Source organism: Nematostella vectensis, chromosome 10 (assembly GCF_932526225.1).
Source record: "Nematostella vectensis chromosome 10, jaNemVect1.1, whole genome shotgun sequence".
NCBI lineage: Eukaryota > Metazoa > Cnidaria > Anthozoa > Actiniaria > Edwardsiidae > Nematostella > Nematostella vectensis.
The window spans coordinates 5,609,089-5,633,946 of record NC_064043.1 but is presented as its reverse complement, the minus strand read 5'-3'; the positions used below and the strand labels follow the sequence as shown (position 1 = coordinate 5,633,946).

General features: G+C 38.0%; 2 protein-coding genes and 1 pseudogene across 6 annotated transcripts in view; 1 reads left to right on the top strand and 2 right to left on the bottom strand.

Moving 5' to 3' along the window:
- Positions 1 to 18: 18 nt before the first annotated feature.
- On the bottom strand, positions 19 to 8,966 carry LOC5521993 (inosine-5'-monophosphate dehydrogenase 1b). The gene is made up of 15 exons (XM_001641825.3): positions 8,667 to 8,966; positions 7,455 to 7,503; positions 7,117 to 7,192; positions 6,266 to 6,291; positions 5,679 to 5,865; positions 5,459 to 5,553; positions 5,263 to 5,350; positions 5,040 to 5,156; positions 4,191 to 4,317; positions 3,496 to 3,782; positions 3,075 to 3,161; positions 2,534 to 2,591; positions 1,731 to 1,874; positions 1,441 to 1,524; positions 19 to 688 (listed from the first exon to the last, which is right to left on the bottom strand). The coding sequence occupies exons 1-15, from the start codon at positions 8,762 to 8,764 to the stop codon at positions 667 to 669; spliced, it is 1,545 nt and encodes a 514-aa protein (XP_001641875.1). The 5' UTR covers positions 8,765 to 8,966; the 3' UTR covers positions 19 to 666.
- Positions 8,967 to 12,178: 3,212 nt separating this feature from the next.
- On the bottom strand, positions 12,179 to 14,267 carry LOC125573239 (annotated as a pseudogene).
- Positions 14,268 to 19,067: 4,800 nt separating this feature from the next.
- Positions 19,068 to 24,858, top strand: part of LOC5522112 — a 25,767-nt gene continuing 19,976 nt past the window's right edge. Inside the window, exon 1 of one of the 5 annotated variants that reach the window (XM_032367195.2) lies at positions 19,068 to 19,302. The gene's annotated coding sequence lies outside the window, so the exon portion shown is untranslated. Of the gene's footprint in view, positions 19,303 to 21,012; positions 21,398 to 23,339; positions 23,820 to 23,997; positions 24,297 to 24,330; positions 24,491 to 24,858 lie in introns of those variants that run through there. The other 4 variants (XM_032367194.2, XM_032367193.2, XM_032367191.2 and 1 more) reach the window with 4 other exon arrangements.

Here is a 24,858-nt window from a genome sequence, read left to right as displayed (position 1 = left end):
AGTCATAAAATATCACAATTCCAATACTGATTTTTAATCATGATTTAATATTGCTGTATGATATCATAATATGCAGCCTAGAGTCATAAATATTTTACAAGTCCTTAAAAGAACCTCATTATTGTTACATATTTGTAAATATAACATGACCAACTGAACCATTGCCAAAAAAAAAGTTTGGTATTGTTAAGTTTTGTAGTTTAAGCAAATAAGTTTTTATCTATACTCAATTAAAGCTACAATAAGTTACCACAAGCGCGGAACTATCAATGACTTCCGGACTGCTCTGTTCTTTTTTGTTGGGAAATATCTATGCCGATCCAGAACGTATTTCAAAAGCCAATGAGAGCTCTAAATTTCGGTCACGTGCCATTTTCTACAGCAATAAATGAACGGATGGCGCTAAGATCACGTGATTTGTGCTACGTTTCAATGAATTCAAAGTAATAGTCACGTGTCTAGTGCATTTGACCATTGGACGCAAGAGTTTATTAACACGTGTCTCGAGCAAAACCAATGAATAGCGAAGATATAAGGAATCGATAGCGGATTTTATATGTAGTAAATATAAAATTATATATATTTACATAATATTTACGTAGTTCTATCACTATGTAATCTTATCAGAGTTCACGTGCAGACTGTTTTCTTGGATAGGGTACATATTCAGAACAATCTCTTTTCGTATCTAAAAAAAAACAGATTTCATGGAATTTAAAGGATGGAGATGTATTTTAACCCTGGCATACACCAGGTTAACATTTAAAAAGAAATTTATGATTGAAGTTTCAAGAGGACGATTCCAAAATCTCCTAATTTTTCTTGCCTTGTAAGTGAAGCACAATTAAATCCCTATTCGCGAAAAATGATACCCCCCCCCAAAAAAAAAAAAAACACTCCAAGGGATCAAAATGTTTTCGTTTTTTTTACGAATGTTTGTATTTCATTTGTAGAATGCAAGAAACATCCGAACAGAGCAATACATTTTTAAAAAAATGCACAGAGTACCCATTTGAAATAATCCTTTAGAGGATAGAAGATCAAATCAGACATGATCCTTTAGAGGATAGAAGATCAAATCAGACATGATCCTTTAGAGGATAGAAGATCAAATCAGACATAATCCTTTAGATGATAGAAGATCAAATCAGACATGATCCTTTAGAGGGTAGAAGTTCAAATCAGACATGATCCTTTAGAGGATAGAAGATCAAATCAGACATGATCCTTTAGAGGGTAGAAGTTGAAATCAGACATGATTCTTTAGAGGGTAGAAGTTCAAATCAGACATAAGGGGTTTCATTAGGCCCCAGGGGCCAGCAGAAAAGCCAGCTATTTTCCACCAAGCGCCAGCTACTTTAAAAAAAAGGTGATTACTAATAGCTTAATGAAACCCCTAGACATGATCCTTTAGAAGGTAGAAGATTAAATCAGACTTACGAGTGAAGACCATGAACGCCACCCTCGATTTGTGAAGATGTTGTCCTCCGCTCGAACTTGAGTTCACCAGAGTACATCATAGATCTAAAGGAGAATAAAGGTTTATATACAGGTTTTAAATACAGGTTTTAAATACAGGTTAAACATGGTCTAGAGCAGTTTATACCTCCACAGAGAGATTTTTTGTTTAGTGAAACGTATCCAATCCAAAGTGTCTACCACACAGAGGGTGTCTGATAAATGGAGATTTGTTAAATAGAGGGTCCACTGTATCAATGTTCTACACTAACCGAAGACTGGTGAGGCTCTTAGCCCCCAGGTCCTGGCATCCATGCTGTATTCCCGCCGTGAGATATGGCACAAACTTGTGAATGGAGCCCTTGTCGACGACAGACCCGGAGACACCCTGTGCCACTTTAACCTTGTCGTTTTCACTAAAAAGGCAATGCCATGAATGTCTGAGTATTTTAAAAGTGTAAGCTATAAAAATAGGTTTAATTTTAAAGTCTTTAAAATATTTAAGTGTGAGGAAGACCTTATATTTGTCAATCTCAATACAAACAACAACTGTATGCACAACTGAGTAATGAAAAAGTATAAGCTTTATTGCGGTTTTATTATTGGTTGAGTATCAGGACACACCCTGCACCACTTGCGCTTCATATAACCAGCATGCAGCAAGGTAATGAAAGTACCACAGTAACCCATGTAGTAAAAACATACTTAGGCTTTATTTCTAGCCATGGCTAGGCCTCATCAGAATGGATCGCAGACTCACTGAAACAAAGCTAGGAATTTAGGCCTAAACCACATTTTACTCCAAAATTTTCACCAATCAAACAATCCAACCTACTTCTGAATTCACAGAAATATTGAAAAATGAGGAGTTCGTATTAATATTATTCTATTGTTTCTAAAATTCCTTGAAAAACAAGAACACCCTATACATGGTATGGTTTCTTTTACATGAATAAATGCAGTATGCTATAGGTGAAAGTGTAGCTTTCTTTTGAATTCTGTTACAGATAAAAATTATATACCATGTAACAGATAAGCTGCCAGAAACAATAACACTGTGTATCAGAATACCAACCTAAAATATCTTGAGGCGCTGCTTGAGTTTTTCTCCATTGCACTAAGGGAACCCATTCCTGCAATACAAAATGCACATGTTACTCTAAGTCCATCTTTAAACCCCAAACATTTCTTTTACAGCAACATTTTAATAGAGCTTTATGATACACTGGGGAAAAGAGTGGTGGTGTGCTGGTTGAACCATACATGTGCTTGACTGAAACTTCCACATCAATAAACAAGCAATACATTTGTCTAGAAAACCTGCTTCTGTTGGATGTGTTACGCCTCTGTTTTTTTATTTTTAGATTGACGAATGATCTAATGATATAATTGTTATGAAAAGCTGCCTCGGATAATTATACCTAACCTAGATGGACGATCAAATAATGTAATTATTATAAAAGGTTCCTCCTGTTGAATATGTCATTAATACTTCAGTATTATTTCTGCTGCTGGATGATCAAATGGTTTAGAAAGTTGCCAGTGTTGGAAGTTATACTTCTCTATTTTACCAGCCTGACAGATGAATACAAGATAAAAATGCTAAGAGAATGTACCTCTGTATTTTTTTAGCCTCACGCCATCTGCAAAGAAGTATTCTCCTGGGGCCTCTGATGTCCCGGCTAGCAGGGATCCCATCATGACTAGGAGAAATAAGAAAAAATTGAAATCTAAACCTCAAAAAATCTTTTTCTCCTATTATCTAAACTCTCCCTTAACAGATCACATCAGCAAACTCCCTTGTTTCCTTATAATATTATACTTTTATATTTCCTTATAATGTATACTTACAGTATACAGGAATGACAATTTTCCAAAAGGCCTTCTTATGTTGTAATATTTCTAACATTACCTGTTCATTTCTGTGTTAAGAACTTAAAAAATCATCAAGATAAAGTTTAAAAACAAAAAAACAAAACTATGAAAATGTAAAATTTAATGAGATATGTTCAGGGGAGTGGGCACACCCATAATTACCTGTTGATGCTCCGAGGGATAGAGCTTTGGTTATGTGTCCAACGTTTTGAATACCCCCATCAGCCAACACTGGGACCCCAAACCGTCGGGCGTATTCTGCAACCTTGTACACAGCAGTACCCTGGGGCCTGCCGACAGCCATTACTTCTTGAGTGATGCATATGGAACCACTGCCCATGCCGACTCGCAGGGCATCCACACCTGCATCTATCAGATTCTTAGCTTGGCTAGCTGTCACCACATTGCCACCAACTATTTGTAGGTTGGGGTAGTTTTCCTTGATGTGACTGAGGTGTAACATGGTGACATTGTATTAGAACAATAGTAGGCAACATACACATTTAACATTGTTATTCATTTGGCAATTAATGCTGATTTTTCTGATGTTTTTCTTTTCAGGTTATAAAGAAATATTGTATAAAAAAAGTGAGCAACTTTTAGTAGAACTAGGTCGTTTTCCAAGTCAAATTCTACCCTACACATAGGGCATTATTCTTTGCACAAGAAAATTCAAGATGCCTGATAAACTATCAACCTGCTTCAAGAAGGCAGCCTTATTTTTATGTTTATGATATTAACAGCTTTTTGTTAACGAGTCCTCAACAATGAAATGGGGTTATTATTTTTTATCTCAGTTGCTTAACATAGAAATTGAATATTGCTGATAACAATGATGGTGGAAATAAATTGGATACCTTATTAATGAAAGCTGATAAATGGAGTTTCCTTGTGAGGAGTCAATCACCACAACATCCACACCAGCTTCAACTAGGGCATGTAGTCTCGCCTTGTCGTCTTCTCTCGTGCCAATTGCTGCACCAACTGGAGAGGGTTTTTGGGATGTTAGCCATGACAACAACAGCAAAGGCTTTATCGTGAAAAAAAATGCAACAACTTCACTATTATCATTTTAATCATCACCATCAACTAAAACACAGTATGAACAATAGTAAGAACACCATCGTCATCACTACCAACAACCATTAACGCCATTACCAACAAAAATAGAAAACAACTGCAACAGCAACTCAAAAAATAACATTATCAATGATTACAAAAATATCACCAATGACAAAAATAATTTCATTGCCACCACAATTTTCAGAAATCACCATCATTATTACCAGTAGCACATCACCATTATTACCACCATCAACATTATCATTACCATCATCATTGCGCCAATAAACATAACCATCACCATAATAATTATTACCACCATCAACATAATCATTATCATCATTATCTCAATCAACATTCTCATTACCATCATCATCATCTCAATCAAAATTATCATCACCATCATCATCGTTATTAGCACCATCATCATCGTTATTAGCACCATCATCATCATTACCACCACCATCATCATCATTACCACCACCACCACCATCATCTATCGTCATTATCAGAACAACAAAGAAACATAGCAAACGCCAGTCTCTTAAAAGGTGCTTTTGTGGGCTATCCTCAAGTACTATCAGCCCAAGAAATAACAAGAACTATTGGTACAGTTTTTCATGGGACGTGGCTTATTTACTTGCCTAATAATTGTTTATTTTCGTCTTTAGAAGCCAGAGGATAATCTCTGTTCTTCTTGAGATCTGTTCTTGCTATTAAAGAGACTAGCTCCCCCTTTTCGTTAACAATTGGCAGTTTTCCTAGGGGTAATAAAAAAGCTGTGAGAGAGAAATTAAATCCAAAACAAAAATTTAAAAAAATCTATAATGAGAAACAAGAAAAGTAACAGTCAAGTAGAGATTCTACCTTTTTTACTCATTTGCAAAATTTTATTGGCTTCATTAAGAGTGATTCCAGCTTTGGCAACAACAAGGTCTTCAAGCCGCGTCATGACCTTAACAATGACAAGCTTGGTTATTGATCACTAATAACATGTTTAAAACATACATTTTAATAACAGAATAATAATACAAAAATAACAGCGGTTAAAGTCATAACCTACCTCCCCTAGTTGTTTGTGATTTTCAACACCATGTAAAAAGTCAATATCTCTTGATGTCACTATTCCCTGGAGAATTCCTCCCAATTGTCCATTCTCTGTAGAGCCAGAGCAAATGTAAAATAAAACAACTGTACTTCTGAGTATACTGCATGCAATTTGGATATGTGGGCCGACCTGTTTATGTAAGAGGTACAGCATAAAAAATACATTAATAACTTACCTGTAATTGGTATTCCTGAAAAGCCATGCCTTTGCTTGGCGTCAATCACATCTGCTACAGTGTTAGTGGCACTTAATACTAATGGAGCCATTATAAAACCTTGCTCAAACTTCTTGACTTTCCTGATTTCATTGGCTTGGAACTCAATGGAGCAGTTGTGGTGAATAATACCAATCCCCCCATTAAGCTAGATTAAAATGAAAAAAATATATACTCACTTAAGGAAAGAATTATAAAGAGAGTTTCAAAACAATGCATACCGTACAAAGAAATTATTTTAAAGATGTACAGAATATTAAAATAGGTCAAGCCTTGGAGACTATTGGTATTACAGAGGGGAAATAATTGTTTGTTAACCGAGTCTGTCTCCAGTCTGATGGTGGATTGGATCACATGGAAAATGAATTCATTATTTGCATTCTGTGATTCATTTCTAATATTTAAAGCCCTGCTAAAATAATCATGAAGGAAGGAGCTGAAATTGATAAAAACATGAACAGCATCATTGGCACGCAGATTCTTTTGTTGGGCATGGTACATATATTACGTATTTTAGTGGGTTGCATCATCTATTCTGTTGGACTTACAGCCATTGCAGTTGCCAATGCTGATTCTGAAAAAAATACACATTCAATAGGCTGAGCACTGCAAAGTTATAAAGTACATAAGGATAGTAAAAGAAAAACGTAAATGAAATTAAAAGACAGAGGGTACAGAGAAGATGGGATGAAGTCGGCTTTTCACTAGAGAAGGAAATCAGCATGAAAGAGACACAAGAGAAGATGGGAGAAACAGAGCCATTCTTCTTCTTCTCTCTACGCTTGCTTCTCTGCAGCGACAGAGCAAAAAAATGGCATGAAATTTCCCAATTATTAATAAATAAGCTCAAGATTCCACATACAAGGAGTTCCTCTGACCAAAAGCTTAATTCCAAATTTTAAAGAAATTTAGATATGAAATTTAGATATTAGCAAGCAAAGTTGGCTGAATTTCTGACCAGAGCCCGACTTCTCCCTACAAACAAGGAGAATTTATACTTTGAACATTTGAAAATCGTACTTCAAGCCTCATATCTTGTAGACGAATCCATTAGAGAAAAACACTTTTTGATATGTTGGTTAACATGACATAAGGAACCTCTATGCAAAAATTCAAGCTTATTGAAGTTAACCAGACCTTATTTTGGGAAAACTTGCCATTTTTTTGCTCTGTCCTCTGCAGCAATTTTCACACACAAAGTAAGCTTCTTACATCTCTGCCTCAATCTCTACTTTCTCCACTAGTGAAAAAAAGACCTTTAGAGTTTAGAAGTAGGGGCATAAAAAAAAAAGCTGGGGGAACTAGCTATGTACCCAAGGACGGAATGACTGCAGGACAGCTCTTCCAAAGCGACGGCTTGACTTACAGGTAACTGAAAGCATTGTTAAATATGACAAACCTGTAACAGTGTCCATTGGGGAGCTCACTAATGGGGTCTTGATTGTGATTCTGCGTGTTAAAGGTGACGTAAGGTCCTGGTGTATGAAAAAAAAATTAACAATTATTAACAAGGATGCGCATACTGTGTAGTGGAAGGGGGGGGGGTAAGTGAGAATGTATCACAAATTAGCAGAGGAAAAGAGGGGAAAGCTAAAACAGGAAAATGCCAGCAAATTGTCAGTACTAAGATTGAGACTCTATTCTACTTTAAGATTACTTGAATTAACTGTTACTATGTTGCTGTTTTTCTTGGGGACTTGGGTTATTATGAGTTGGTCAAGTATTTTTAATGCTCACCACATCTGTTGCTGGGAAGTCGATAAATCCTGGCAGAATGATGAAGTCACTGAAAGATAAACAGGAAAGTTAACTACAGGCCTATTCGCACTAGGGGTTTGTCTTAGAGAAAAAGAATCTTGAGTTTTCTCTTGGCCATTCACACATGTCAAACATGAAGATGAATGTGACTGCTTACATCAATCAAAATCAGGTTCACGTTTCTCATCTAAAAAAGCTTGTACAAGCTTGGTGTCAATTGAAAAACCTGTCAGATTTGTAATTTGGCCTAGTTATGTTTGTCTCCAGAGCAGCCTAGCTGCAAGTGGGTTCACAATCTGAATATTCGGCCAGGACAAATGCACTTGCACTTGTTTCCTGTTAACGTTAACGTAAACGTTTCCTGTTAACGTTTTGGTAAAACGAACAAATCTTGGCCTAGTGAATAGGCCCTAAGAAAATCAGGTGCCAAGGGAAAACATATTAATTGTTGTCTAGCATAAAAATGGATTTAAAACTTGATTCTATTAAAATATATATAAATAATAACACAAAGCTAGATATTTTTTTATATGGAAGAATGGAATAAAACTGAATAAATATTTGGAATGGAAATTATCTGGAAATATTTGGAAATTATCACAGTTCAGAGTGATTATAACAATTAATCACTTCAAAGTGATTATAACAAAACATCTTTTCATACTTGACCAATCAGTTTAATCCATTTCTTATAATCATCTTAGCGATAAAACTCAAAGAAATATAAGAAATCAGTTCAGACTAGTTGTTAAGAATACATTCATTTTATTTTTGGATAGATCTTTTGAATAAATACTTATCTTTATCAGAATTGAAGATGAACATTAAACGTTAACATTTTTTATATTAATTTTCGCGGGCAACTTAGTGAGGCTATTCTTGAGAAGTTTCACCCCGTCACCCACGACTCAAGAATTCACCTTGTTACGTTATTAGAAAAAAAAAATGGACGAAAAGGGGGCCACATGCAAAGACTAAACAACTCCTCTTGTAAACTTCAAGCTTTGGTTAAATGTCAGCAAAACAGATTACAAAATTACGAGTTTTAACTGCGCGTTTTCGGTTCAGCAATATACACGTGTGTGCATTCGAAAACACATAATGAAATGAATGAAAACTCGTATTAAACTGGAGCTGTACTGTCCCTAAAATTGTTCCGGTCCTTTAAAAACTTAAGATGCTTTCAGTTACCTGTAAGTCAAGCCGTCGCTTTGAAAGAGCTGTCCTGCAGTCATTCCGTCCTCGGGTACATAGCTAGTTCCCCCAGCTATCAGAAAATCCGCCATCATAACTCGATATTGCTTCTAAAAAACGCTCGTCTTTCTGTGAAATTCTCACAGAAACAGAATGCCTGCTTGGTTAAGAAAGGTAGGATAAGCAAAGCTGAGTCTAATTCACAGCCGGGAGAGCGATTAAACAGCCTTTCGGGACCCAACTAAAGACTGGTCGCTTATGTCGTGCCGTCCGTTTCTCTCGCTTGTATTCAAATGAACAACGTGCTCAAGGAACGCCGGTAGGGGTGGGGTGAGGAATGTTGTTTTGTCACAAACTGGTTTCGTTCACATGGTATTTATTTCAAACCCAAAATAACCTATAACCCATAATCATTAACCCGAATCATTTCATAATAGCTATAGAACAGATAGAAGCTACGACTTCTAGATCAATTTGAGTATAGGTTATGGCCATGCCGTGAATTTTAGTTATCGTGAGGTTACCATCTAAAGGGATTCGCCTCACCGGTTATTCGTGTGTTACGCTTGGAAACCTTATTTACAAGATTTATAGGATGCGGGTTGTTACTAGCTCGTCACGTAAAGGTTTGTCACTCTCCAGGCATTCCCCCCCCCCCCCATCACCACCACCCACACCCCCAGGAATTCCTGGCCACACGTCTGCCCCCCCCCCCCCCCCCGAGTTTTTCACATATCAATATATGGCTTTCGTTTCTCTAAACGGCTTAAAAGAGTTTGGGTTTGTATGTTAGGTCTTTTTCTTCGTTTGCAACCAAAGACTGAATTACAAGCAGTACATGGACGGTGCAGTCTCGCCACGCGATGCATGCATTTTTGGGAGGTTTTGAAGAAGCGCACGGTGCATGACGGTCAGGGTGCAGCTTACGTCTGGTGGAACTTAGGAAGTTGCAAATTTTTCAAATATCTTGCAAGCAGCGTTTTTATGACCCTATGACCGTTTTTCTTTTCACTTTTTTTGTGCAAATCCAAGGGACTATTGAGGCCACATATTTAATACCTGCCACATTTGTAATAACCACGGGCGTTCTTTGTGGTTAACTTACCACGGGCGTATATGTGGTTTACTTACCACGGGCGTTATATGTGGTTTACTTACCACGGGCGTTATATGTGGTTTACTTACCACGGGCGTTATATGTGGTTTACTTACCACGGGCGTTATATGTGGTTAACTTACCACGGGCGTTCTTTGTGGTCAACTTACCGTGCCTCACACGGGCAAGGGCATTCATAGTGAGAAAATCACTGTGTCGTGACTTTCCCGGGGATACATGTCGTTAAAACTGGGGATGGTTTTTGGTATGTCGTAGAGTAATCAACTACTATTTCAATATGGGTTGTCGGTCGCTGAACCCTACGCCCAGACCGGTGACAGAATTCAGGCCGTTGATCGTTGACCACAAGCCGTTGACCACATCTAAAGTGTTATAACTTACGGCCGCGTTTGCTTTGCAGACGATTACCTCCTTTTTTATGGGAGTCCCCCTGGGGGAATTTGCCTGTTGCTTTCTAGTCCTAGTCCCTTGTCACGTGAAACTTACTGCACTCCCACACGGGGAAAAAGAACTTGGTTCTTTTCATTGGTCACAAAGGTGTTGATCGGGTAAAGTGGTTGATTGCATCCCCAATGGCTGAAGTAGTTTTTGTGTCTGTAATCACACGAAACCGAGCCAGTCAGGTGCACCAACTTAGCGGCTGCCAGAAAGCCATGCTTCGTAGGGCATATATCTCAATAATAAGTTTAATTCAACCTTTAGCAGTATAGACTGGATTACAGGTGAGTCAGAGGTACAAATAAGCACTACAATAAAGTACAATTAATCAAATGTAATCAGCATATTTAACAGTAACGAACTCGTTAAAACGACTCGTATTAGTAGGCCTCTGATACGATGTAGATTTAGACCTGAGGTTATACCCTGAATCATGTGTAATGCGTCTCCAAACGTGTTATTTTTCGCCATGAAACACCAGGTCTACGGCTCAGTCTTTTCCAAACGCCTTTAGAATTTCAATGAATAGAATATTGTTACCAACAGACATATTATAAATAATATCATGGAAAAGCGTATTTTTTTAAAAGAAAATTACAAAAAAAACACAAAGAAGAATAAAGAACTGTGTTTTGGGGGGCCTAGAAAACACCAAATATAAAGAGGATATATTTTTAAGTCTTCTTCAAAAAAGCTTTATGATGTGACCAGGCGACGCGTGCTCTGCGCTTATCAAAAGGCTCTGGGCCCACAGAATGGTCCTAGTAGACATGTAGAGACATATTTCTTTTTCTTACATTTGCAAAAATAAGCAGACTGCAAAAGAAGTTCTGCTTTCTTGTGTTTTTTTTTTTTTGCGTTTAAAGAATGCCATAATGCGCCCTAAAAGAATTGTACTTGGATACTTGTAAGTGCTTGGCCTACAAGTCGGGGGCCCTAATTTCCTTGGGTGTGTGCGGCACAGTTTAAGGTGGTGTGACACGGGATAACATGCAAAAAAAAAACCATCTCGCGATACATTGTATCGTAGAAAGATTTTGACCGTGTAACATATCGCGCAACACAACATTCCGCGCATCATTTCACTCGACAACATTTTGCGTGTTTTTAAATCCGCTTCAGAAACATGCAACCCAGAATGACAAATATCTGGAGAGTTATTTCCTTGTTACATTTCGGTTTGGCAACATGTCAGAATGGGTACGTGATGACGATACAATGTATGGCGAAAAGTTTTTGTTGCATGTTATCCCTTGTCCACTCTCGTCACAGGGAAGGAGGGCCTGAAATTAATCTTACCACTAGAAGCACATTTTTGTAGTGCACACAGGAGAAGGATTGTCGTAAGAACTATTGGAACTATCTTTATCATGGCGCAAGAGTATCGTCAACGATTGCTTCGCGAACCTGAAAGATATCACATTCACCCCGCCCTAGTCGCGGACGACAACGCCGTTTTTTTAGCAATTCGTGAGCTCGCGCGCCGTTCTTCGCCGTTCTTCGGGCGTAAGGTCCCTATTACCGCTGGTACGGTATGGGCCGTTAAATAGGAATGGTAGCACGATTTCTACCTTAGCTTTTCTGCTACCTAATTCATTCTTTGAAGTACTAAACACGTACTGGGGGTAATCCACATAGGGTGTCCATTTTCCACGCCTTTCATGGGTTGTGCAATCTAGAGTTAGAGTTGATTTCACCTAGTTTATGAAGCATTGTAAAATCATACCTGTGTAGCCTCCTAGCCCCAGCTTCTCTCTGCTTCTCTCTGCTGCTGCCAAAAGGTAACGTTTATACAGAATTGTAAATTACTCTGATGCTAACAATGCTCATGAGTGGGCACCCCTCCTGGTATCAGTGAGTCGCTTTTTCGACTTTTCGATTTTTCCTTTTATAGAGATCTTAGGTATCGTTTTCGACTGAGATTGTGCCAGCCAGATATTTAATAAAGGCTTTATTATTTCTTTTTTGTTTATTTACTTACTTGTTTATTTATTATTTTTATTGTATTTGGTTAATATGTTAAATCTAGTCTCTCAGATGAAGTAGCCGTAGACTCTAGCGCACACCTTGCCAGTTATCCGCCTCAGAGACGTTAAACAGATCTTCGCCATACCACACGCGCAGAACGGAATTTGGACCGATGTAGTATCCCCTGTCAAACCCGTACTGTAGGACCAGCTCGCTGGATCGAGCGTCGAAAGCGTCCATGCTGTACCAACGTGCAATATCGTCTGAACGTAAATAACTACAACATGAAAGAGATATTTGCAAGGAGTAAAAAAAGTTGGGTTGATGTAAAACAGCGGGGGATTAATACCATTATCATTACCACTACCAGTACCACTACCGTAACTCATTACCGTAACCGTTACCACTACCACTACCACTACCGTAACCGTTACCGTTACCGTTACCATTACCATTACCATTACCATTACCATTACCATTACCATTACCATTACCATTACCATTACCATTACCATTACCATTACCATTACCATTACCATTACCACTACCATTACCGTTACTGATACCGTTCGTTACTATTACCATTACTATTACCATTACCCTTACACACCTTACATTGCATTGCTTCAAAATGTATGTTTTGAATCAACTCTCCTTAATCAATCGTCTTTGAATTTTGCCCAGGGGGAATTTCTGTAAAAGTAGACGTCCTATCATCTTTTAGGGTACAGAATTCTTCCAACTGCTATCCCTTACCTTCTAGGGGTCTCACGCTAACTCTTATAATTTCAAGAGAGTATTATACTCTTTTTTCCATTATATACAGGCCCGTACCCGGGATTTTTCTCTCAAAAGTCGTCACAAAAACAGATGTTGGCGGTGACCATAACAGAATTCAGGAAAACAGAAAATGTGTTATCTCATGGGTTGAAAATTCGCCACACTAATATAATGTGCTATATATTAGGAGTAAATTTACTGTTGACCACATCTAAAGTGTTATAACTTACGGCCGTGTTTGTTTTGCAGACGATTACCTCCGTCTGTTTTTATGGGAGTCTCCCTGGGGGGAATTTGCCTGTCGCTTCCTAGTCCTAGTCCCTTGTCACGTGAAACTTACTGCACTCCTACACGGGGAAAAAGAACTTGGTTCTTTTCATTGGTCACAAAGATGTTGATCGGGTAAAGTGGGTGATTGCATCCCCAATGGCTGAAGTAGTTTTTGTGTCTGTAATCACACGAAACCGAGCCAGTCAGGTGCACCAGCTTTACGGCTGCCAGAAAACCATGCTTCGTAGGGCATATGTCTCCATACGTGTCATTTTTCGCCATGAAACACACAGGACGACGGCTCAAGCTTCTCCAAACACCTTTAGGATTTCAATGAATAGAATAATGTTATCAACAGACATATAATAAGTATCATTGAAAAGTCTATAACAATTTTTAAGAACAATAAATGACTGTGGGTTTGACAGCATCAGATAACACCAAATATAAAGAGGATAGTCTTCTTTGAAAAAGCTTTATCAGGCGCGTACACAGGGGGGTGCAGGGTGCGCGCACCCCCCTTGGCGGCCAAAAAGTGGGTCATTTTTTATTAAGGAATCTTCAAATTCTATGCATTTTCCATATAATTCCTATGACTGAGCACCCCCCCCCCCCCCCTTCAGCCAATCCTGGGTGTACGCGCCTGTTTATGGTGCGACGCGTGCTCTGCGTTTATCAAAAGGTTCAAGGCCCACCGAATGGTCCTAGTAGACATGTATAGACATATAATTTTTACATTTTCAAGAATGAGCAGACTGCAAAAGGAGTTCTGATTGCTTGTGCTCTTTGCGTTTAAAGAATGTCATAATGCGCCCTAAAAGAATTGTACTTGGCCCTAATTTCCTTGGGCGTGTGCAGCACAGTTTACTCGTCAAATGCATGGCGGGCCTAAAATTATTCTTACCAGTAGAGGTGCATTTTTGTAGCGCACACAGGAGAAGGATTGTCGTAAGAACTATTGATACTATCTTTGTCATGGCGCAAGAGTATCGTCAACGATTGCTCAGATTGCCTCGCGAATCTGAAAGATATCACACTCAATGTATTGCCGTATCCAAGGTTTCAGTAGATATTCAAGTTGCAACTAATTAACTTGCACGCAGGAAATGTAAAGACTAAGACAGGAAGCTGACAGATATTCTGGTAGGCAGCACAACACCAATTGGGTACCCAACTCTTTGATTAAACGCAATCACAAACATAAGCGCAACATATCGACACCTTCGTTAAATGCCAAGTTGACTTATTTTTATAGCTTGATAAACTTTTTGCTCTTGGTTGCCTTTGGGCTTTGCTCGCGTCCATTGCTATGACAGAATCTTAACTTTTTACTAGTCAGGGTGGTGTTGATCAGTGACGGGCTGTTAGCTTCGGCAAATATGCAGTACTGAGCAGAAATCAAACTAAGATTTAAATTTAGACGTCTGGTCGTGCATACCGGGAATCTCAGTTATCAAAAGAATTTGAAAACAAGTTGGTAACTTTTGTATTTTCTGTCATTTTCTAAGCATTAAACAATATCGCGCTGTCTGCTTGTGTGGTAAGCTGATAAAGGATTTCCAGATATTAAGAAACAAATCTGAAAAGATGTTTTTTATTTACCAAAAGGTACCAAAACAAATAATATGTAGTAGCAATATCCACTTGATTTCCATGTGAATAAGACCAGAAGACCTTTTTTATATTCAAAGCCAATATGTAATACATCAAGAATATAAAATGCACAAGGGTCACAGAATGCGTCAATGGTTAAAATAGAACGCAAGAAGACGTGTAAGTACGCATGAATTATATCAAACATATTCCCCACACATAGTGTCCTTCGTATGTATTGCCTTATATGGTCATTGATGCCCATATTTAGAAGAGCTAAAGTTTTCCCGCTCCCGGATCTCCAGAAAACATGGTAAAAAATGCTGGATTCCTGTCAATTTGAGACTCGCGGCCAAAATTTGTTAGAAAAACTTGATCGCTTGATCAAATCTTTCTCACTGATCTTGAAAAGCCCTTAGACCCAGGCCTCCAAGAAGTCGGCCGAGTGGGTATGAAGGTCACCCAAATATTGATATGTAATCGAATAAAAGTTAGCCAAAGTAGTATATCATGGCTGGTATGAGGCGCCAAATGTTTCAAAATTAATTTGATTTTTAAATTAAATAAACGAACCAGCCGCGTAGGGTTGGGCGTAGCCTCTTCCGCAGGCAATTCTTACTCTGTAATGGCTTTTTTGTTGTTGAACTGGGCTTTATTTAGATTCGGGATCCCTGTGTTTGTGATTTAAAAGACGCGGGAGACTAGTACCCCCCCTCCCCTGCGTCATTTCCTTCTCTATTCTCCACAGAAAGCTCGCATTTGGAAAACGCTTTTTATTTCCGAGGAGAAAAGATGACTGCGAAGGGGGTTGGGTTGGGCGCAAGAGGCGCGAGCACCTTAATCGTCTTTCTAGAAAGCGGTCTTCTCCTATATATATCTAATCCTGCACAGACACAGAAAATCCTCTCTAGCACATAGAATATAACCAAGAACAGAAATAAAAGGAAAAAGTGAAGCCATGTAAAGTACTGATAAGTATTAGAAAAAAAAAGTAGAGCCAATTGCCCGAGGATCGAACCTCCTCAGATCAGATGAAACGAGAGAAAAAATAGACCATACTTCCAGACAGTCGCTGAAACACCGTATGGCAGCTAAAGCTTTACGGCTTAGGCTGAAGATTTCGGCCCCAGCACCGCTATCTAGCGAACTGTACAACACAAAGGAACCTGAGGTACCGGCGCATTAATAGGGAGGCAATAACCAGGATTCCAGGCCTGTCTTAGTCGGTTACGCCACGCACAGCTCGCAGAGATGTAGAGAAAAAAAATTTGGTCTTTTTCACGCTCGTGTCTCTCAAATAGAGTCTATGAACCACAGGGAGTTCAACCAAGTTTTTTTATAGTGAAGTGTGTTTTTTTTTAAACAGTAAGAGGGAAGGGGGGTTTCCGGAGAATCGTAATAACCACTCTCTCAGTGGCATGGAAAAAGAACTATCGCTGTAAAAGAGCGGATGCGGCGCGGGAGACCTGTGGTAGCAAATAAGCGTTTTGTCTAGACTCAAAATGGCGCCCGCTACGAATGCTACTTTCCGTCTTTCATTACTATTACGCCCTGAGACGCCTGTAAAATATAGGCCCAACTCCACCATCACCAGACCCGGATACTCATGGATTCCCCCAAGGCATAGACGACCTTCAAAAGCGCATCCAAGCAATGTAATAGAATTGACTCTTTTGTCAAAATATCAACCTTGAGTCACAAATAGATACCGTTATTGCGCTCCGTCAGGTCTCATTTTACAGCATTCAGTCACAATAATCAATGCTAGAACCTCCACTAGAAGCTAGTCACCGCACCATGTTTAGCCTATTTTGCATGCCTGCACGGCATCATGGGAGTCTTGGAAACACCTTGACAGACAGGCAGGCAATCTCCTCCCCCAGAATCATAACAGTTTTTTATAAGTCTCTTTGCCCCGAAGCCAAACAAAGCATTCCCAGGTCCAAGGAACCTAGAATAAGCCTGAAAACAATTTTTGAATAAGGTCGGGTAGCAAAGATGGCCCACATTGGAGAGTATGAGACCATTCACTAGAAAATTCATTTCCCACTTGGTGAAGCCCAGATAAGGAATTATGCCATTGAATCAACACTTAGCGTGCAAACATCCATAAGCACAGCGTTAATTATGCCCAAGTAGAATTTATGATGTCCTAAGGCACTCTCCAGATGTGAAAAAGCTGTAATTTTTTAAGCAAATTACAAGCAAAACTGTTGTAAGCAACAGGCTGTAGCAGTGCCGTCGCTAGAAAGAAAAGGCACCGCAGTGCATTGTTGGAAACTTCAAGGCATACCGTCTTGGGTCAGCGGTAGCTTAGCTTAACTGATAGTTCTGGACTTGAAATGGGGGGGGATGGGGAGTTTCTGTTTTCAGTCTGTTTTTCTTACAATTTTACTCAAAAGTACCCAGGAGTGAAAGGGTTACACTTGTTTGCACGTGAATCCCTGCAGGTTTACGTGAGTGTGGAGTTGAAGAGGCCCCCCAAATATGGTATGTCATGTGTTAAACGCCCTGGCATGGAGCTGTATATACGGGTTTTTCATTAATTCGTTGATTCAATCAAACGAGGCTAAGCTCTTGGGTAAAGTTTCGAAAAGTTTGCATTATTAGAGTTGACGTGATGGGGGAGGTGTTTTCAGACAAGCTTCGTAGATTCTCTAAGACACAGCCTGTCCACTGTCATAGAGCATAAAGCTATAAACCTATAAAAATGGCAGTGGAAAATCATCATTATTCTAACTTCGAAGCCCTGGGTTTTCAAGAATTTTCTAGCCACAATTTTTCACCATTACGATTGGTAGGGTAGGTCTGAAAGGGCTCTGGATAAATTCAAGGGCAATTTGCAATTTGACATGCAGAATCACATAATAAATTTTGGACTACAGCACATAGCGCTAGCTACCGGAGTAATGTTGCCTACCGGAGAAACCATTGAAATCCCTATGGGAACATGATCTCAAATGTATCAGATGTGTTTCAGCAACCTTCACAGGCGCTCGGATAGGACGTCTGCACATAGCCTTTAAATTCCCACGCGCCACAGGAATCCCGAAACACAAAGATGAAAAATATAATCATCAGTAACTAAACTGAAATATATTTCATAGTTGCTACAATTAGTCAGTATACTCTTGAAATTTTTAGAGGTTCTTCTTTTTTAAATTATGGAAAATGGCATATATAAACCTGTTAAAACAACTGTTTGTTTTTTTCGTTCTAAACCGATTCATGCTTTGGCAATAAAAAGGAGAAACTCTTTCTATCTTCTTATTATCATCGATTGGTTCGTGCGAACACGTAGAAAAAATATTCATTTGTAAATATTATCACTAGCTTAACAGCATTTTAATTAATACTTATGCCATATGTTCAACATTTCTTGAATTTTCCCCTTCTTCTCGCCCCACAAGCTTTGAAACCTCTCTATAGATATCTTGTTATTTCTTGTGTGTTTTGGTTGAGCTCTAGAGGATTTTAAGCGGTGTTTTTGGTACATTCAAGATCGCCCTTCAGGTCGGAACAAATTGTGCCCGCATTGAGTTAATCTCTTTGTCAACAATTTCGAAAGCTGTGCACATATTGAACATACCCCCTACTTTGCGTCGCGGTAAAAACTGCGTCCACATTATGCGGTCTGTCACTCTCTCACAAAGTTGCTAGAGAAAAAGCTGCCGAATCAAATTAATGACTTAAATGATCTTTACTGGCTTCGTAACGAATCCTATTTATTAACGCTTTAATTCTTTTGTGCCATAAAACAAAGATACACTATATTTTTTTTATTGTGCTTCTATTTTAGCTTGTTCTTGTAGGTTAGTCCGCGGCATGACCTTCCTGAAGGAGTACGCGAAAATGACTAAACGACATAATGAAAATGAGGATACCGGCTAAGAAGCTTTATCGCAACGCACTTGTACTAGTTTGCTCTATAAAATAGACTCTTTGTATTTCGTGTCTTTGATGACCGTACAAGCTTGTGCGTGAGGTCATATTGTCTAACGGTCTTAAACACACTGATCACCTTCGCATGTCCCAGCACGAAACAAAATTCTCACTGCTAAATAAACAAAATTGTTAGAACTCCATCACAAAAACGATTAAACTGCTCTCGTGTCTTGTGAAGCGCTGTAGCGCACGTACGGAACGGAATGAAAAACAATTAAACTCATTCGGCCGCCGCAAAGAAGTGATTAAGTCTTGCCCCGCCTAGTTTGCCGAGTGTCACACATCCTCCAGGTTCATAATCACCAGAGGAGTCACAGAAACTAAACAGATCAGTACAAGTTATTGTTAAATACTTTTTGACACAGCATTCTGCGTCTAAGAGAATTTACGAGGCTGCGTCGATGAGTGCGCGACGTATACATCACATCTAATCTTGTTTTATCCAAATCGAGTGCTTTGGGATAAAAACGGACGTACTCTGCAAGTGTTTTGATCGGATTCAAGCTGATTTCGTCATGTGGGGTAAGAATAAGCATTTACAAATTTCTGATTGTTACTATCTTCGTATTTGGATGATAGTTCCCAACATTATTGTGAAATAATCGTTGTTAATCTAGTTATTCCTAAATCTGATAAATAATATTTTCTTCTACCGCTATCACGCGTTAGTATTTTTATGAATTCGAAAGTGGTCGAATGTGTTTTGTTTTTTAATTGTTTCTGTTGGTGGTGGGAAAAAGGAATAAATATGTGCCCTTTCAATGTACCTTTTACTAGACTAGAAATAGGTATTAGTGGTTTATATTTTGAAGTGTTAAGAGCCTTTGTTGTAAAAGAGCTATAAGTGCCAGTAATCTGCAGTAATACGTATGTTATTTTGAAAACCAGTAAATGCTTTAGACCTGGGGTTTCCCCCAAGTTTTATTTATTCATTATTTTTAGTTTTTAGCTGTTTTAACTTAAGGAAGATCCAGTCCCTTATTTTTCTATCAACCTTGTGCAACCTGCACATCAGTAATTTGTTCCATTCAATTAGTTTCCCTTTACCCGTTTCATAAGGGCTGGGAAAACGTATATTCATACATAAATGACACTCGCCAAAGCCCCTCAAACGTGCAGATTTGTGTATTCACTGAGCAAGCACGGTCAAAAAAGCTGAAAAACATTCAAGATAGTTTTGATTATATTAATGTAAGTCCATAAGCCTCCTTTGTCTCTTTAATTAATCCCTGTCGTTTCAGAGCTACTACATATTAAAAGAAAACCTTTACTGTGTCTTAAGCGTATAATTGAATATGTGTTCTGGTTCCCTATAAACTGATAAAATAGAGGGAATTAATATAAATGAGTTAAACCTTTTGACTTTTTAGTGTTTTTTTTTTACCTTGGCCATTATTTCAAGGTGGGCCCAACACTTATCTGATTATCTACGAGTTTTGTTTATGTTTTGTTTTTTTCACTGCTGACTGCAGAATCTTCCAGCTCGTTCACTTTCATTTTCCCTCACATTCGTGCACATCCTCACAAATTGTTCAAAATTATCTGTTTACAAAGGGGCAAAATTAGAAAAAAGAAGCTTTTAGGTTAATTGCCAAAAATTACTTATTTCAAAACATGGATTCATAGGCATACATATAGGCGTTTTGTCTTGCGCTTGCGCGTTGCTTTTATTATTTTGTAAACCATACGCATGTTAACGCACGCGAAGTGAAAAGCTTAGTTTAGTATTCGTTCATGTACCATACAAAACCCGATTCTTGTTCTCATAATGATAAGAAAAGATAACAACGGTATTTTTCCATATAATTCTTCCATACCCCCCACCCCCTCAGTTCTCTCACATACACATTTTTACGATAATGCTGTGTTTAGACACGAAAATTTTTAACACAATTGCTACCTTCTCTCCTGTTTTCGGCATAATTCGGACGTGACAACGACAAACATTTCGGTATAGTATTTGTCTGTATTTTTTAATTATTAATGTAGAGTCCCGTTTATAATTCCAGTCCAATTCTCGAAATTTCATATTCAACAAGCTGTTAGTTAAAATAAGCTAGTTGCGTGCTTTTTTCCACTGAATATGCAAAATGCTAGAGAAAAAAAGGACTATGCAATGACATAAATCATCGTAACGTCTATTTATAACTGATAACTAGAATTTCAAATAACCTGTTAAGAAAAGACAATTGTTTTATTTTCTAATCTAACCAGGAGTCTGTAATGTCGGTTAGTGGCGAAAAATACACTAAATAGAGATTTAGGCTCAAAATTATTGGATAATATTACCTAAGATTTTTTCATTTATCCATTTTTCCCAATTTTATCCTCTTCGAATGTATTTGACGTCCCAGTGACATGGCGGTTTTAGACGTGACATACCCTCAATTGGCAAAATTGATGGATTGTTTTAGGTGCTATTGTTGACAAAAAGCGAAACTCAAAACATGTTTGGTTTAACAACAGAGTTTCCTTGACTTTTTTAGCCATGCTTTTCATGAACGGGTCGAAAGTTAGGCGCTTGTTTTCGTCCAGTTATACGAAATCATAAAGAAATTCTACGATAAGGACATCTGCTTATCGCATACAATGCCATAACTGTTGAAAAGAATATTTGGTAAGTACAAAGTACTTATAGTCCTTATACAATAATACTTATCACAGAATACAACTATATTTACAGAAAGGTTTAGGGCTTCTGTATGTAGAAATGTAGTACATAGATGTAAGACAAGTGCATATAATTCTAAAAGGAAGTGGCTGGTTGATGTTTTCGAGGTATTTTTCCGCTTTCTACTTCGAATCGGAATAATAGCGTTATTCAGTAAAAGATGAAATATAATTAAATATAAAGCCTCGGAACGAAAATTTTTGCTACTTTACGCCTGATCTCGGCGGTCTATTTATCAAGTAGTTTGTCATTTACAAAATATAGAATCCCTATGCAATATGGTGGAATATTCTAGATTAATTTGAGCAACTTGTAACGAGTTTCAACTATTTGAATATTCCCAGGTGTTATTGTTATTATCTAATATTCAATTCTGATTTCAAAATTTATTTACACTATTATTTTGTACGATATACTTGAAATATGTCAAAGACTATACCACTATATCATCAAGAAATTCGTGAGAACTACTTAAAAGCTGTTTTTTCATATCGGCATGGTATAAAGTATTCATTCGGAATATTCATGCAAAGAAACAGTTTTGTAAGTTTTTTTTTTTTTTTGTAAATTTATTTACACTATTATTTTGTACGATATACTTGAAATATATCAAAGACTATACCACTATATCATCAAGAAATTCGTGAGAACTACTTAAAAGCTGTTTTTTTCATATCGGCATGGTATAAAGTATTCATTCGGAATATTCATGCAAAGAAACAGTTTTGTAAGTTTGTTTTGACTAGCAAATTCATTTCGATTTCGTGGAGGCGTGTTTTGCGCTCCATGGACAATGTTTTGACTCGTCATAGCTCAACGCGCGTATGTTCAAGACCTTTTATATAAATTGCTGTTTGAATAATTCTTATAAAAACAAAAGGGGCGGGCAAATCAGAATATATACTGGGCCTGGCACACGTATAAACATATATAGGTTAAAGTCAAACGCTTTTGAAAATTTGCAATTTGTATATTGATAGTGGCAGTGGTTTGGTTGTATTTTCTAAGAGCACAAATTCTCTCTTTTCTCGCCGTTCTATCCGTAAGTTTCAAACTTTTCCGCATCATTTTGTGGTTTCCTTTAAGGGTGTTAATGTGGTAGCAATGACAGTAAAAGGTGCGATGGAAAGAGAAAAGTTCTTTAGTGTTTTGTATCCCATTTACCTTAGTACTATGAGAGAGCAAAGTATTCAATAAAATATTTAGATGCATGGAACATGAAGCAGCTTGCATCGCAAGGACTTCGGTCGAACATTTCACGTACAGGACACCAATGAAAAGTGAGGTACGCAAAGCTAGTTTGACGGCATAACATTGCGCTTTGCAGAAGTCTGCATTGTTGATAATGTTAATGTATGGGAAAGATTTTGGTTTCGTCTATGAGCTCATGAGCGATTTTTGTACAAAATTTTATCTGAATAATTTTTCTGTAGGAAATACTTTATGAAACATTGGAAACGTTGTTCATTTTTGGTCTTTCTTTCGAGGTATTTGAGCCCTCTCTTTGAAGAGTGGCTTACTTAGCTTGCAGTAGCATGTTCGGTTAAAACTGGCTTTAAATTCTATATATTTGACAAGCTGATATGAAGAGCATTGGATGTTTTATAGCTCAAGCGAATTTTTCTATCGTGAGTTTTGATTGGTTGAGGATGCGCATGTGCAGTATGATTCTTAAAGTTAGCGCAACTTGATCCTCCAATTACGTACTGCAAAACCTGAGCAAATTTCCCTTCAAACATTCGAATTTCTGACATTTTTAAAGCCTTTTAATCCCTCAAATAACCAACACCGGCAAAAATATTGTCACGTTCATTATATGAAGAAAAGCGCTGCTCTTCGACAAAACAAAGACAAGACAAGACACAAATGAGTTAGAGACTAATTAAAAGTTTAAGAGAGGTCCATTTCTTTCTGACACAGTGAAAGTGCGATTACCCCCGACATTTGGCACTCGCTTTTACATATTTTTGAATAATTGCAAGGGCATCTTACAACTAGACCTGTTTATCTTCCTATCAACTTTGATTAAATAAACTGTTGAGAGAGCGATTTTGATTCGCTCCGCCAGTTCGTCCTCAACTCGAGTGTCTGTGCGCATCCACTGCTGCAAGTCAGTCTGTTATGTGATACTATTTGCTTGTCAAACGTCCCAATACAATTTTGAAGGTCATCTCTCCTGATCTCTCCTCTGCTAGTACCTAGAGCAAGTTAGCGATATGCCGCTCTTGTGGCCTTGGTATTGAGGTATAGCTCAACCATGATGGATGTTGTAGATTTACGCATCAATCTTCTTCCGACAAGCAGTCGTGTCATTTTCAAAAGAAATCGAATTGATGCACCTGAAAAGGAGTGAAAGCCACTTTCTAATGTGAGTCAAAGTTCTCTGGTATTCATTACAACCCTATCAAACCACTTCGCCATTGATTATATCCATAGTTTTTTAAAGATCAGTTCGGAATGGTGAAAAAAAAAAAAACATTATTCCAGGTATTGTTAACCTCGACTTATGTGGTCTGTGGGTTATATGAAAGGAAGTAAGGTTTCATTGCCGAGTTTTTATTGAATTTATTTAGTCGGCCCACTTCCGAACAATAGCCTTTTCAAACGCGCGGTCCAACATATGCAAAATAAGTCCTTGGTGACTGGTTCAAAAGAAAGCGTTGTTTAAGCCCTTAGGGATTGCTTTCCATAATACATGCACGTATATAACTTCAATTGGTTGTTTAGCAGCTATTAGCCCGAGAAAAGGGTTGTGTAAGTTATTAATCTCGACTGAAATCCAACCGGATGTTTAGCTGATTTCGGTTCAAAGGCGATGTGGACTGTAACGCAGCATGAAATAACTGTAAGTGCGAGCCTGGCTTTGTAGAAGACTTGTGTGTTTGACTATTTAGCACTTTTCGGTTCTTAGACGGTTTCTAATCTAACTTCAATTCAAAATCGACAGACTAAGAATTCCCTAGTGTTTTAGTTCCTAAAGTTTATTTATCAAGGCATCTCTAAACAAATGAATGGTTTGGAATAATTGTTGATTCTGAGGTGTGTAATTTGGGGTTGTTGTAAAAAGTTGTTTGAGTCATGTTTCGTAACACCAATATTTGCACTCGTAATATCTGCATCGAACACGACAACATTCTTGTATTTTCCCCCTGTTTCTATCTGATGGCCAATTTATCCTGTTTAAAAATTGTTTACTTGTTTTCGTGTGTTTTGCTAAGCGAGCCTTTCCTTATCAGCGGCATATCGTAGGGCTTCCAGCGTGGTACCATCATAATAATGATAATAATAACCAATTCGAGATTTATAGAATGATAATTTTCGGCTCAAAATGATTAGAATTTAAACAATTTAGCAATTTCAAAACTATGATTAATATAAAACAATTTCCCTTTGAGTCTATTTGAAGC